A 15067-nucleotide genomic window follows, 5' to 3' on the forward strand; every position below is an offset into this window, starting at 1 on the left:
AAGTACTCTCTATTGGAAATAACAATGACATATGTTAAATATTCTGAATTACCCTTTAATATTACCAGGAAAGAAACTGTAGTACCAGAAAGTGATAAAATGCCCCTTTTAACATCTCTCCACCAAAATTATAATCCTAAGAGTGTGATTGTTTTCCCCTCACCTTAGAACCTTGTAGGCAATTAAAAATAGTACTTGGTTGTAAAGTTATATTATTTTTCTCCTGATTTTACTTTGACTTGAACTTATGTGTAGTCTTAGGGATGGCAGAGAATCGTGAAACTTGAGAGTTGAAAGAAACCACAAGAGGACACTTGGTCCAGTTTTGTCACAATGCAGACAACAAGGCTGAGGGCCAGAGAGGAGGGGACAACACGAGGGCCTGGGCTCTGCCCCTGAGTGCAGACCGTGTCCTCTCCATGGAGCCACACCACCTTCCTGACTCAAACTGTCCACCGTCCTGTGGTGTCCTGTTCCAGGAAGATGGTGGGGTAGAGACTCAAGAGCTGAAATGGCCAGTTCCTTCTACAAGTGGAATTTTGTCTGAGTACTTTTATGCTTAGCGTTTTCCCCCTAATGTAGATTTTATTTATTGTATAAACAAATATGGTTGTGTGAATTCCTTAAGTAAAACAGCCATTTTTGCCTTGACTCCTTTAAAAGGACCTAGTGAGAATAAGATTGGACAAATAGAATGAGATAAAAAGACTAAATATAGTGAATTTTTTGGTTGATCTGGGACTAGTTATTAAATATGAGTTAAATTTGTTTTTTCTACATTCTCTGGGGCAGAGACAGGGTACTGTGCTGAAAGCCACAGAGAGTTGCCTCTTGGGGTTCTGAGAAGGATGAATGTTGGGCTGAGTGAAGTGCTGATAGCAGCAGCATCTTGGCATGTGGCTGAGAGTGGACACCATGAATTGACGGTGATGCTGCTATCGGAGATCTTCCAGCAGTGCTGCATCCGACAGCCTTGGTGTAGGAAGGCGAGAATGATGGGGAGGACTGAGGCAAGGCCTCAGTGGGCTCGGAAGTGGGGTTGGGGAGATGGGAGCTGAGTGGAGCCCTCCCACGTGACTGAGGTGGAGAATTGTTGGATGGAGAGAAGGGAGGCCTTCACAGGGAGGCCTTCAGGGTGAAGGAGAGGAAGGGCAGTGAGCAAGAGAAGAATGGGAGATTCCTCTAGGGGCAAGTCCTTGTTTTTCATTACTTGCAGTAAAGCTTGAAGAAGTTGTAACGGAGGGTTTTGTGGAGGCCGAAGGTACCAGTGGGAATCCCCCTTCCTGAGAGGTGATCCTGTGACAGTTAATCTCTTGTTACAAGTCAGTCCTCACAGCCTGTCCCTTGATGCACCCACTTTTCCAGGTACCAGTGCTTTTATTTAGTTTCTGAGGAGGTGTTTCAAGAAAGTGTAAGAGGTCACAGGTGAAAGCCAAGGTCTACGTCGCTTCCATTTAATGGAATGGTTGTGGGTGTTACTCATAGAATTTGCGAAGGAATATTTTGCTGGGTCTTGTGTTCAACACCCCCTGTTATCAGAGAACTCTGCCTGGCTCTAATCTGACATCTGCTCTGACCATTTGATTCATTTTCTCTTCTAACCTGAGTCAGTTTCTTACTTCTTAACCGATGTGTTTGTCTAATTTCCCTTTCCACACAACTGCCAACGCACCAGACACACACACGTACGTACTCCTCTCCGCTTCTACCTTGTACTTTCATTGTAAATTATGAGGAAAACAGAAGGTGGCGTGGGCCTGGGCGAGGACAGAAGTAGGAAGAATATGTGGTCATCTAATCTGAGGTCTGTTACCCTGGACATCTTGTCAGCTTTACCTTTAAGGTTACTGTTTGGTTATTGCCCAGATTTGCTCAGCAGTTGTTTGTAAAGTGAATTGGGCTGTGTGTCTCTTAACGTTGAGAGCTGTCTTCCCCCCTTCCTTCTTGGGGAGGTGGATTGGTGGTACACGATGAAATGCTCAGGCTTGGAATCAGACTCCTGGTTCAAGCCCCAGCTCTTATCGATTGTCATTTCATTCCTGTGCCTCAGTTTCCTTATTTATAAATTGGGGATTATAACAATGCCTATCCTAATACGGTTGTTGTATTAAATGAGTTTGAAGTATGAGGCACTTAAAACAGTTTCTGGCTCAGTTTAAGTTCTCAGTAAAAGTTAACCACAGAATTAGAAATAGTTGTTGAATTATTCTTCGCTGACATTACTTAGGTTTCAAATAATAATTTACCTTCCAAGAGTAGTGCATACAGTAATAGAATCTATGCCAAACAAAACACTGTGGAGAGGCTATGCCTGTTGGCAGATCTTTCTTTTTCTTTTGTTTTAAAGGAATTGTCAGTAGTTGAGCTTAATCAAGTAATTGCCTTGCAAACATTGTTATTTGAAAACTATGCTGGGGTAAGTTCTAAGAGCATCATGGTTTAGTTTCACTTTTCCCAGTGGGAGGGCACTCATGGGTTTTATGACCTTTTTGCTCGTTTTTAATGTGTGTTAAAAAAAAAACCTCTCATTCAAAAAACTGATTTGCTGTATTTTCAGCTTTGTAAACAACCACTTTAAGATTTGAGTTCTTTAGCGCTATTTTTGCCTTATGTTTGTTGAACTGTGGTAAGGAAGACTGCATTTTCTCTTTCTATTTTGTAATCCTGTGGTCTCAAATGAGAGTTCCGTGACCTATATTACAGGTCTTCAGTGAAGACCTTTTGATTTCATGTACTGATTTATGACTTGGTTGTCACCATTTAAAATGTTTGTGATCATGGGCATTTATATACTGTTTCTCAAGTTCATCTAGTCTCTCTCGAAAATCTTAAGGATTTCTTTTTTAATGTTGAAGATTTTTTCTTTATAATTTTAGTAATTCAACATTCCCCTTTTCAAGTGCAAGTCTTTAAGCTATTAAAACTGTGAAAGTTTGAAGTAGATCATTTGACACAAGGGTCGATGATACAGCATATCTGGATACCTAGATGTTTGAAGATTAATTTTTGTAATATATTTTTATTTGCATATTGACAATTAACTGTTTAATTACTTTGATTCAGTTTGTGTCATTGGTGCCATTTAAGAAAAAAAATGCTTAGTTTTCACATCTTGCAGGAAGACCTGTGTTGGAACAGTCTTACATAAACAAAGGCAATATTTGTTTTCATTTTTGAACGTCAAATCAGAACTTGGTAAAACTTCATTATTCTCTACTCTGCATTAGGTGTTAGTAGTCTTTAGCTTGAGTAGTGCATTCCATATACGAAACATAACTTCATAGAATATTCAGAGAAGGATCCTTTGGTCTTGCAGCTGCAAATAAGAGGACTGATCTCATCTGTAACTGAATTTTAAAATCTGTGTTTAGGGAAGACCACAAGGCAGAATCTAGTTGTGTGTTGTAGGGGGTTAGTACATCTTTGGTGTGTGCATAGAACCTGTTCAGTTCCTATTATTATTTGAAAAACAAAATTGCTTTTTATTTTGTTATCTTAGAAAATGAAAGTTGGGTTAAGAGGCAGGCAGGGAGAAAAGTTTCACTTCTTCTCCCTTAACCTCAGTGGGCCTTCTGGGGATGCTTATTGACTCTGGACAGCCTGTCTCAAGGTACTTTCTGCTTAAATTCTGACCTGGAGATGCAGAAATCTGCCTCTCGCTCCATGGTGCTCCACGAGCAGAGTCCACAGCGTTGGTGTTGACAGTGTACTATTTGAATTTCCTGCGAGGGGTTTCTAGATGTCTTTGCTGTATTCCTTGAATTTGTTAAGGTGATTTTTTTTTTTTTTCAATACTTGTAATGTTGATGGCTGCTTCATAGCATTCTGGGAGATTCATTTCACTTTTAATTGGGAAGCCCTTTGAGAATGCCATTAGGATCATTGTCAGAGAACCCCCGGGCATGTCTCCATTTTGCTGTTCAGTAGCTGTTTGCTCTGGGGTCTCTCAGCTGTGCTGTCCCCAGGAATTCGGAATGCCCCCAGTCATGGTCATTTGCACGTAGCCTCGCATCCACCCACAGGCAATGTTGGTTATCAGCGAGATGCCACTGTTGAGATCGAGAGTGCATCCATAATATCTCTCTCTTATTTGCTAGGCAGAAGATGGTGTTAGTGATTGCGAGCTGCTGGCTGGCACCCTTGCAGAGCAGGAGTAAGTGAGTGCTGTTCAGCTTTCCAGTCCTGTGAGTCTGATGCCTTTCATCCATGTTTTGGCATCGCTGCCAAACACATGCATTGAAATCCTTCATGATCATCAGTTTGTCAGATGATTGCACTGTTTCAAAGAGTCTGTCCAGGTCCTTTGTATCTTTTTTTTTGTCACCTTAGTGTATGTCCATTGTGACGGGGACATGGATGATGTTGGAAGAAGGCACAGTATGTTATCAGGGCGAGACTAGCGCCTTTAGGTTGAGTGAAGGATTACGAACTCCTCCAAGGGAGATCATTTCCAGAGCGCCCGTGCCCTCAGCCCAGTGCTGCCGGAGCTGTTGTTCAGCAGGTGACCTGGGGGCCCGGTCCTGTGGTGCCGCGTGTGTTTTCAACAGTCCCCTCGTTTTCCTTGTGGATGCTCCATAGCGGGGTGTGCCGTTGCTGCCCCACCCACGTGACACGGTGAGAGGAAGCTTTCCGTTTCCTTGCACAGTGCACCGCAGAAGCAAGAGCCCGTGCAGTGCCACAGACCTGTGAGGCTTGGTGGCAGAAGGTGGGCCCCCTCGAGGGCACCTTTCCTGCCGTCGTCCTCTCCACGGAGTGAGTACTGCAGCCCTGAGCAGGATGATATGCGTGGCCGGGGACCGCAGAGCAGGCTGTAGAGAGGAGGCCCCTATTGGCACTGCACTGTGGAGTGGGGGTCCCCCGCCATCCTCAGACTTCAGTTGTGTGGCCAGAACAGGGAAGGCTGACTCGGAGCCATCTGACCTGGTCTGTGGGTGAACGGTCGTTGTGCTGTACCACCAGGACCAAAAGACAGACCCATCACACATCTTCCCGAATCTTCATCTACTTTGTTGGCTGTTGAGTTAGGCCCTTACATTTGCTGTATTGTTTAAGTCCGTCACTTTAAAATTCAGTGTCACGGCCAGAAATTCTCTGTATACTAAAGAGCACTTCACTGTTAGAATCCTTGCGGTAACAATTTTTTGAGGAGGTGTGTGTAGCTGCATATGTGGCTGACAGTGGTGGTCATGGCATCACCCTGTAATTTGGTGAACATCTAGATTCCACCCCATGTGGGATAGCCAGGCACTTTTCCTTTTCCCTTTGTAGAAAAGTACTTTTGCAAACTTTCTTTGAAGTTGAGATACCACGAGGAGGCTAGCTCTGGATATATAAAGTTTACCACCTAGGGTCCCACGTCCTCTGTCCTTTTGCATAGAAACTGCCCACCTGTAGTTCCCGAATGGAACTTTGTAAGAAAGATCAGTGAAAAATTAGGATTCTTAATTGCGAGTATAAGGAAAATGAGCTTAATCTGCCCATATTCAGGTTTATGTAAATGTGTTTTCTGGATTCCTTATGCAATGTTGTCTTTCACTTGGCTGTTAGTTAAGGGTGTTCTGCTAGATTTCACATCCAGCGACTCCAAGGTAAGGACTGTAACAGGTAGACAGACTGCTTTCTCCCAGAGTGGGGGAGTGAATGCATCCTCTGATTTGGGAAGACCCTCCAGAGCCTCAGCATTCATTATGAGCTCAATTTATCAACATTTTTAGGTTACAAGAAAAACATTTACCAAAGAAATAAAAATTGGTGGAAAAATGATTTTTATCAAGGAAACCTGATTCCTAAGCATGGAATTAGAAACCTTTAAACTCCATTTAGTCAAGTTATGGGCTTTGGGATCAGTAATTATGATGTTGATAATAATCATAAATGTCAAACAGCAAGTTACAGATTTTTATTTATCGCATGAAATAATCATATAGAGATTGTTACCTGTAACTAATGTATTTTGCATTAGGGTGATCAATCAGTTGACACGACTCTTTCTCACAGTAAAATTATATAGTACAAAACCGTTTACTCTTCCCACTGTGTCCTGACTACCTCCCCTCCCCCACCTTAGTCTGAATTCAGGGTTTTTATAGTGTATGATAAATGAGCTGTTTACTAATTTTTTGTTGAAGTAAAACAGAAATTTGGATTATTGGGATTTATTATTTGGGGGCACCTGGCTCATCCTTGTTTTTGTTTGTTAAACAGGAAAAGGACCAGCGCAGCCTAGACATAAACACTGCCAAGTGCATGTTGGGACTGTTATTAGGAAAAATCTGGCCCCTTTTTCCAGTTTTTCACCAATTCTTAGAGGTACTAAATTGTTATTTTATGGAATGTATGTTTGCTTGCTTAGAACAACCAAGTATTTATTTAACTCTTTTATGTAATTTTCTGTTTGTTGTACTTTTCTGCCTGTAGGAACTGTGGTGATGTAATTGCTGTCAGTGAGCACTTCCCTGCGTTCTGAGTGTGCCCGTGTGTGCATTGCATGTGCCGCATCGCTCCCCAGTACAAACACATCAGAGACAGCGCGGCTCTGTCCTTTCCTCTCTTGTCCCCATTCTAAAAGCTAGTTTTTGTTTAGATTTCCTGCTCTTTATAAAAAGAGTAAGACAAGATTTACTTTCTTTTGTGGCTTTAGGTGAAGTTCTACTTTTCTGAAGCAAAGGTTAGAGAACAGCCACCTGCCTTCTCACTAAATTAAGTTTGTAATGTATTCTTATCTACGCTTATCTCCAAGTAACTTGGGGACCTAGATCAATCTAAGTGGCAAACTCCTTCAGACAGCATCTCCTGCAGTTAAAATTTTCTTCACGTTTGTGTTAGAAGTAATCCAGCACTTTCCTCTCTCATTGTCGTTCGTTTGCTTTAAGTATTAGCGATAGAAATTTTGAGCTGTTGGTTATTAAGAACTGGCTTTGTTGCAGTGTAATAACTCTGCAGGACCTGAAAGAATCTGAGATGTAAATTTGAGTTACATGGGTTGTCATGTCATATAGAGCATCCTTCTTGCCCTCCAGTCCCAGGCCCCTTTAAAAAATGCTTTCTGCTTGAAAGGATGAGGGTGTTGCATCTTTGAGAAGATCCTGGGCCTTCCCCTGACTCCAGCTTCACTCTTGAAATGATCTTCCTTACAACTTACTTGGTGTAATGGTCCAGAAAAACTTCCAACTGATAGGATTCTTTGAGAACTATTATTAAAAATTGCTTTTAGCATTACTAACTGGGACTCCCAAAGAAAGGTATAAAAACTAGTTTTTAATATAAGAAGTACTTGTTTACTTGTACTTGTGACAACCCGTATTTACCGGTGATCTGTTCCAGTTTCTCTGACAGCCTTAAGAAGTGTTAGCTTTGTTTGGAAAATGAGTAGAAACAGGTTCCTGTTCTCAGAGAGTTGGGCAGAATTTGAGCCCGGGTGTGAAGGGTTCTGTAGCTGAAGACCTTGCCGCCAGCAAATTTGACTTCGCACAGTTCCAGGAGCACCATCAACTGTTTCGGTGACTGGGTTTTGCTTTTAGTTGCTTAGAAAGTTAAACTTGTGGTCTGTGCTTTGTTCTCTCTCTTATATTAGTTTGCATTTTTCTTTGAAAAGGGCACAATAATCCTTTCATTTGAGCTTTTCTTGTGTTTGCATCCTCCAAACCGTTGGTGCAGCTCTCTTTGCTTTTAAGTACTTGTTTTGTTTTCCAGTGTTCCTGATTTTAGTGGCGAGGATTTTTAAACATTGTTGGACTGGGTTTTATTTTTAAATCTTTATACAGGAATACTGTATTTTAAAATATGCATGTGGCATATTTCTTGTCTGGGAGGAAGAGAAAAACTAGTTCATCGCTATTCTGAGTTCTTTTATGATCAGACTCAAGTTCTGAATTATTAGAGGAGTAACCCTTCAGTGGCTAGACCGCCTGGTCCTGAGACCGCTTGCAGCACTTGGCGAGGTCTCGTTGACTCAGCCCACCACTGCGTGCGCTGTAAGCTAACAGTTGGCAGTGAGCATGCCGTTCATGTCAGGGGCTATTAATGGGAGCACCTCTTTATTTAGCACTTACTGTGTGCCAAGCACTAAATAAAGTACTTTACGTGAATTAGAGAAGTTATCTCTTTAAATCCTTGCCACATCTCTGTGGGATAGGAATTATCACTCTTTTACGTAAAAGGGTTTCTGCCAGTTTAGAAATTTCACTTCTGGGGGATGTAAAATTGTGTTTTTTGATGTATTTGTTGTTTTGTGTTGAGCCCCCATAATATCTTTGTAATGAAAATTGTCATCTGAAGCTCTCCTCTTGCTCTGTCTCACCCTTCTCCTAGATTAGTGCTGACTTCCCTGGTGGTCCAGTGGTTAGATTGGCGCTTAGCGTACCTCAGGTGGAAAGAGTTAACCTTCGTGAACTTTATTAAGTTGATTGTTACAGCAGTTGAAACCATCTCATTTGTTAATTGTGTGTGTCAGTAATTCATACTACTTTTCCCTCCGCCAGCAATCAAAATATAAAGTTATTAACAAAGACCAGTGGTGCAATGTGCTAGAGTTTAGCAGAACAATTAACCTTGACCTCAGCAACTACGATGAAGATGGAGCATGTAAGTACGGGGCAGGTGTTCCCCTGCCCTCCCCCCGCCCCTGCACATTTGCTCATCTGCCTCATTGTGAGAAGCCTCATAGCCGTGTTGTTCTCTCTCTCTCTTCAGGGCCAGTTTTGTTGGACGAGTTTGTGGAATGGTATAAAGACAAACAGATGTCCTAGGACTTTATGCATAGCAGCGAGAGAGTCACTGTTACCACAGTTATGTCAACCATTAGCCATAAATTGCTGTTTGTATCCAAGCGCATGCTGCTTTTCTTGCACTGTCTCCCTTTGGCAGGGACGTGTTGGTGTTTGCTATTGAATGGGCCAGCTCTGCTTGCTGTGTAGCATTGTTCTCTTGGAAGGCTGCTTTGCAGTTTGTATTTACACTACAGATTGGTGAATTTGCCAACGTCCTCACTGTGATTATGTGTATATTGCTGTTTAAATTTTGTATATGTGTATAAAAAGAAGAAGCTTCACCTAGAGATTATTTCTGCAAAAATGTATTGTAAAATAATTTTTGTGGCATATTTCTAGTCCCTTTTTTCAGATGAACCAGTTATACATTTATTTGGTTTCAAATGTAGCATTTCAGAAAACAAGACAGAACAACTGTTACCATATGCAAATGTTGCCAGAATTAACCTTATTTAAGAGGCCAACTTTGGAAGGAGGGGGGAGTCATAACTTTTCAGAGGCATATGCCAAATATAATTTGGTTTACTTAAATATTAGCATTTTTAAATGATGGAAGTTAGAATAATTGAACATACAGATACATACTATGCCACAAATCATTTCCACCATGCAGGGTATAGGTTTTGATTTTACAATGTGAAAGCTAGCGTGGTTTGCCTATAGGTACAGATGAACAAATTAAAATTGCATCTTTTTTTTTTCATTGGTTTTAAACTTTTGTAAACAACCTTAGCTTGTTTTTTTTTTTTTTTTTTTTCTTGTGCATTCTTCTAGTCAGTGTTTGGTCTGCTGATGCTTTCTATGCCATTCTAAGTAAAATTTATTTTGCCGCCTCCACGATAACCTAGTGGTTTGCTGGCAGTTTATAACTGCAGAGCACCTTTAGTTGTGGCTTGAATTTTTAGTTAAGCTTTCATGGTGTTTAGTTCTCTAGTTTTGAGGGGGAAAGAACTATACTATAAGTGAGAGGTGTTTTGTTTTCCATTTTTGTTTCTTTCACGCTAGGCTTTTACTGGCAGAATGTCCATTGCAGGCAGTGGACACGACACCACCAGCATTGAGCTAAAATCTCTATTACACCTTTCCTGGAGGGGCCGCTCATCATTACCTGAGTAATGTGTACAGAGAGGTGATAGCCATTATTTATGTGGATGAGGAAACAAGAGTAAACAGGACGGTAGTTTTAGGTTTGTATTTTATGTCTTCTTTCTTTTTCCCCCCTTGTCTTACCCTTCTCAAGGAAATGTATAAATAACATGTTTCTCCCTCAACTATCTGGTGCTATTGAATGACTAATTTAGTCCCTAAAGTTTCGTGAAAACACAAAAGTCTAACGACTTAAACCAAGTGAAAGCTAATGGTGCATTTAAACAAGTGAATGCCTAGTTGTGAGCAAAATCCATGATTGAACGTGCAGCGGTTGGAAGAGGTTCCGATTATTTCAAAATCTGGCCCCCAAACCTTTTGGGTCAAATGTGAACCTCTAAATGGCATTAAATGAGTAAAGCACACGGGCAGTGCTACTCTTGACCATGATTTCACAGTTTCTTTGCCAACAGTGTTCAGATTTTCATATATTACTTTTTTCCCTAACTGAACCACCGAAGACAGGAATTTTGTATGTATATACAGTGTGTGTGCATATACAAAATCATGATATGGTAGAATGAAATTACTTCCTTTTTCTACCGAATAGAAAGGTTTGGTTTGCTGTGAAATAAACCAGAAGTTGGAAAAACTCTGTAGTGATTAAGCATACTTAACCATTCCTTGTTGAGAAGTTGTAGACTCCCTTCTACCTTACACATTCACACCAGTTTGCACCAGTTTGCACAAATTCCTATCTGCAAAGCATAGAAGATGTTGAGCAAGCACTGCTCCTGAGACCAACGCGTTGAAAGGGCTTCCGTTCTGACGGGCGCCTGCTACTCCAGTGGCGATTGGCCATAGGCAGGTTCCAATCTGTTGAAAACTTGAGTCATTTTCAAAAGGATCCAATAAAGTTAAAAAATTACACTTTAAAGGCAGCAGTTCTTAAATTTGATCAACTCTAGTTTTGTTTAAAGCAAATATAAATCATAGATGAAATTGGTTTAAAAGGTATTGTTAGAAACTGGAGACTTTTTTAAACACTAAAGCACAGTTAATCCTAAAATAAAAGGATTGTTACAGGGAAGATGTTACATTTTAACCACAATGGACATTTTGATGATAGGGGTTTTGGAAAAGCCAAGTAAAAGCTATTTCATGATGTACCTAATATGGAAATAAGTATTCCAAAGGGATAATCTTGCGTATTTAGAGAAGTCCAAGTAATCTTTGAACTCCCTTGAAAAATAAATCTTTGTGACTGCAGAGTGCTTACCCTTGGTTTTCTTGATTCCGTGCAGTTATTTTTAAGGGGAAGAAGAGGGGCCAGGGTAATAAGACACTTTTTCTTAAAAATGTCCCTCAGTTACATAAGCACTTGTTTATGGGTGAATGCCAGGTGAATGAGGGTGCCTTTTTCTGGTTTTTCTTTCTCACCTACGTTTCCCCCCTTTCTCTTTCCATCATGTTTTGAACTCCACGTTGCAATACTCTGTCATAATAGAATGCAACTTTTAGATGTTTACTGCTGCGGTAGGTTGGAAATTTCCTTATTTGATTTGCCATAAACACCTTCTATAACATTACATGCAGCTTATTTGAAGCATGACCTCTGAATTAAGTTTTTATAAATCTGACTAGACAGACCTCTAGATTCCGGATTAGCAACAAACTTCTGTTGCCTCTCAGTCTCCATCTTAACAGTGCTTTTGAAGTTTATACAGAAAGCTTTAAAAGTTAGTTTGTGCCCTTGGTTTTTATTCTTACAACTGCTAAAATACCTCTGTACGCCTTATCTTTTATTCTTTCCTACATTGTATAATATATGTATAGAATTCATTGACCAACTGAAAGGTTGGGTGTCTGTAAATGAGACCAAAACGTGGGTTGCTTTTTTTCATGAAGTCATTTCTCTTGGGGGTTACTGTTAGTGAACAGCAGCTAACCTGTAACTGTGAATGCTTCGTGTCGTCAGTATTTGCATTACCTTCATAAACGTGTGCAAGTCCTGTGACTCCCAGCTTAACTGAAATACTGTTATGCCATCTAACTTGAGTACAGCAAACTGGTTTTAGGTTTTAATGGAATTGATGTAAAACGATACCCCATAAATAAAAAGTATTTGTGTTTGGTTTCAGAACTGATTTGTCAATTCTTTCTTCTCTTCTCAGAATTTTTCTTTAAAAATCACTTACGGTAGTTTCAAAGTATTTCGTGTTTTAATCTCTTTTGCTTTTCCCCAACTTTTTATATGGAAAAATTTCAAAGCTACGGAAAAAACGCAAGAATAACATAATGAACACTCATATACCTGTCACCTACGTTTTCCGTTGTTCACATTTTGCCACATTCTCTGTGCCACTCTGAGAGTGTGTGTGTGTGTGTGTGTGTGTGTGTGTGTGTATGTGTGTACTTCTCCCTATAGATACAGAGATGGAATTTTTTCTGAACTATCCTAAAGTAAGTTACATCATGACACTCCATATTTTGAAACAAGGGCATTCTTATAACCACAATACACTGCTCACACTCAAGAAATATAACATTGATACAATACTATTACCTAATATACAGTCCAGATGAAAACCTCCCCCTTGGTACCAAGAATGGCCTTGAGAATTATTTTATTTTTAATCCAGGGATAAGCAATGCATTTAGTCATCATGCATCTTCAGTTTCCTTTAACTTAGAATAGTTCCAGATACAGTATTTTAATAAGACAGTACAAACAGTCCTCAGCCAAAGAGGAAAACAAATTAAAATTCTTTTAATAAAATTAAAAATTTACTACTGTGGAGTATTTCTAAACATCGAGCTAATAACCTAGTACTTACCATGTGCCAGGAGCCAGGTAGAAATGACCATTTTTACTATCTCCAAGGCTACCACCCACTTAGTTTGTAAGTGTGTGTCAGCATTGGTCACCACTTTCTAAAACTGTCCTACACTAGAATCTTACTTCCCTGTGGCGGGGCCTCCAGCTCAGAGTGGATGCCCAGAAAATGGATGAGGAAGGAAGCAAGTCACATGGCCAGGAATTGTCAGGACCTAAGAAACCTCGTGTAGAGATCAGAGAATCCAGGAAGGACTGATACAGATGTTAAGATTTTTAGAAGCTTGAAAGCAAGAGAGGAGGTAGAGAACAAGATTACTAAAAAAACAGGATCCAGGTACACACTTTTATTTATTTTTTCTTTGGGGGCCATTTTATTTTCTTTAACATCTTTATTGGAGTATAGTTGCTTTATAATGTTGTGTTAGTTTCTGCTGTATAACAAGGTGAATCAGCTATACATACACATGTATCCCCATATCTCCTCCCTCTTGCATCTTCCTCCCACCCTCCCTATCCCACCCCTCTAGGTGGTCACAGAGCACCAAGCTGATCTCCCTGTGCTGTGTGGCTGCTTCCCACTAGCTATTTATTTTACATTTGGTAGTGTATATATGTCCATGCCACTCTCTCACTTCGTCTCAGCTTACCCTTCCCCGTTCCCGTGTCCTCAAGTTGATTCTCTACGTCATCTTTATTCCTGTCCTGCCCCTACGTTCTGCAGAACCATTTTTTTTCTTAGATTCCATATGTATGTGTCAGCATACAGTATTTGTTTTTCTCTTTCTGACTTACTTCACTCTGTATGACAGTCTCTAGGTCCATCCACCTCACTACAAGGAATTCAATTTCGTTTCTTTTGATGGCTGAGTAATATTTCATTGTATGTATGTGGCATATCTTCTTTATCCGTGCATCTATCAGTGGACTCTTACGTTGCTTCTGTGTCCTGGCTATTGTAAATAGTGCTGCAGGGAACATTGTGGTACATGACTCTTTTTGAATTATGGTTTTCTCAGGGTATATGCCCAGTAGTGGGATTGCTGGGTCGTATGGTAGTTCTACTTTTAGTTTTTTAAGGAGTCTCCATACTGTTCTCCATAGTGGCTGTGTCAATTTACATTCCCACCAACAGTGCAAGAGGGTTCCCTTTTCTCCACATACTCTCCAGCATTTATTGTTTGTAGATTTTTTGATGGCCATTGTGACCGGTGTGAGGTGATACCTCATTGTAGTTTTGATTTGCCTTTCTCTAATGATTAGTGATGTTGAGCATCCTTTCATGTGTGTGTTGGCAATCTGTGTATCTTCTTTGGAGAAATGTCCGTTTAGGTCTTCTGCCCATTTTTGGATTGGGTTGTATTTTTTTTGATATTGAGCTGCATGAGCTGCTTGTATATTTTGGAGATTAATTCTTTGTCAGTTGCTTCGTTTGCAAGTATTTTCTCCCATTCTGAGGGTTGTCTTTTTGTCTTGTTTATGGTTTCCTTTGCTGTGCAAAAGATTTTCAGTTTCATTAGGTCCCATTTGTTTATTTTCGTTTTTATTTCCACTTCTCTAGGAGGTGGGTCAAAAAGGATCTTGCTGTGATTTATGTCCTAGAGTGTTATGCCTATGTTTTCCTCTTAAGAGTTTTATAGTGTCTGGCCTTACATGTAGGTCTTTAATCCATTCTGAGTTTATTTTTGTGTATGGTGTTAAGAAGTGTTCTAATTTCATTCTTTTACATGTAGCTGTCAGTTTTCCCAGCACCACTTATTGAAGTCTTTTCTCTATTGTATACTCTTGCCTCCTTTATCAAAGATAAGGTGAGCATATGTACAGGGGTTTATCTCTGGGCTTTCTGTCCTGTTCCATTGATCTGTATTTCTGTTTTTGTGCCAATACCATACTATCTTGATTACTGTAGCTCTGTAGTATAGTCTGAAGTCAGGGAGCCTGATTCCTCCAGCTCTTTTTTGTTTCTCAACATTGCTTTGGCTATTCGGGGTCTTTTGTGTTTCCATACAAATTGTGAAATTTTTTGTTCTAGTTCTGTGAAAAGTGCCATTGGTAGTTTGATAGGGATTGCATTGAATCTGTAGATTGCTTTGGGTGGTATAGTCATTTTCACAATGTTGATTCTTCCAGTTCAAGAACATGGTATATCTCTCCATCTGTTTGTATCATCTTTAATTTCTTTCATCAGTGTCTTATAGTTTTCTGCATACAGATCTTTTGTCTCCTTAGGTAGGTTTATTCCTAGGTATTTGATCTTTTTGTTGCAGTGGTAAATGGGAGTGTTTCCTTAATTTGTCTTTCAGATTTTTCATCATTAGTGTATAGGGAATGCAAGGGAATTCTGTGCATTATTTTTGTATCCTGCTACTTTACCAAA

The 15067-nt window shown here is 40.1% G+C and overlaps 1 protein-coding gene across 11 annotated transcripts in view; it reads left to right on the forward strand.

Moving 5' to 3' along the window:
• The window catches only part of DCUN1D4 (defective in cullin neddylation 1 domain containing 4), a 66934-nt gene extending 54937 nt beyond the window's left edge, over window positions 1–11997 (forward strand). For 10 of the 11 annotated variants that reach the window (XM_032632968.1, XM_032632976.1, XM_032632966.1 and 7 more), the window contains 3 exons: window positions 6205–6309; window positions 8481–8583; window positions 8692–11997. In XM_032632968.1, coding sequence (XP_032488859.1) covers window positions 6205–6309; window positions 8481–8583; window positions 8692–8747 — 264 coding nt within the window. In that variant the 3' untranslated portion in view covers window positions 8748–11997. The remainder of the gene's footprint in view (window positions 1–6204; window positions 6310–8480; window positions 8584–8691) is intronic. The other variant, XM_032632967.1, reaches the window with a different exon arrangement.
• The last annotated feature ends 3070 nt before the right edge of the window (window positions 11998–15067 follow it).

This window comes from Phocoena sinus, chromosome 5 (genome assembly GCF_008692025.1).
Source record: "Phocoena sinus isolate mPhoSin1 chromosome 5, mPhoSin1.pri, whole genome shotgun sequence".
Lineage (NCBI taxonomy): Eukaryota > Metazoa > Chordata > Mammalia > Artiodactyla > Phocoenidae > Phocoena > Phocoena sinus.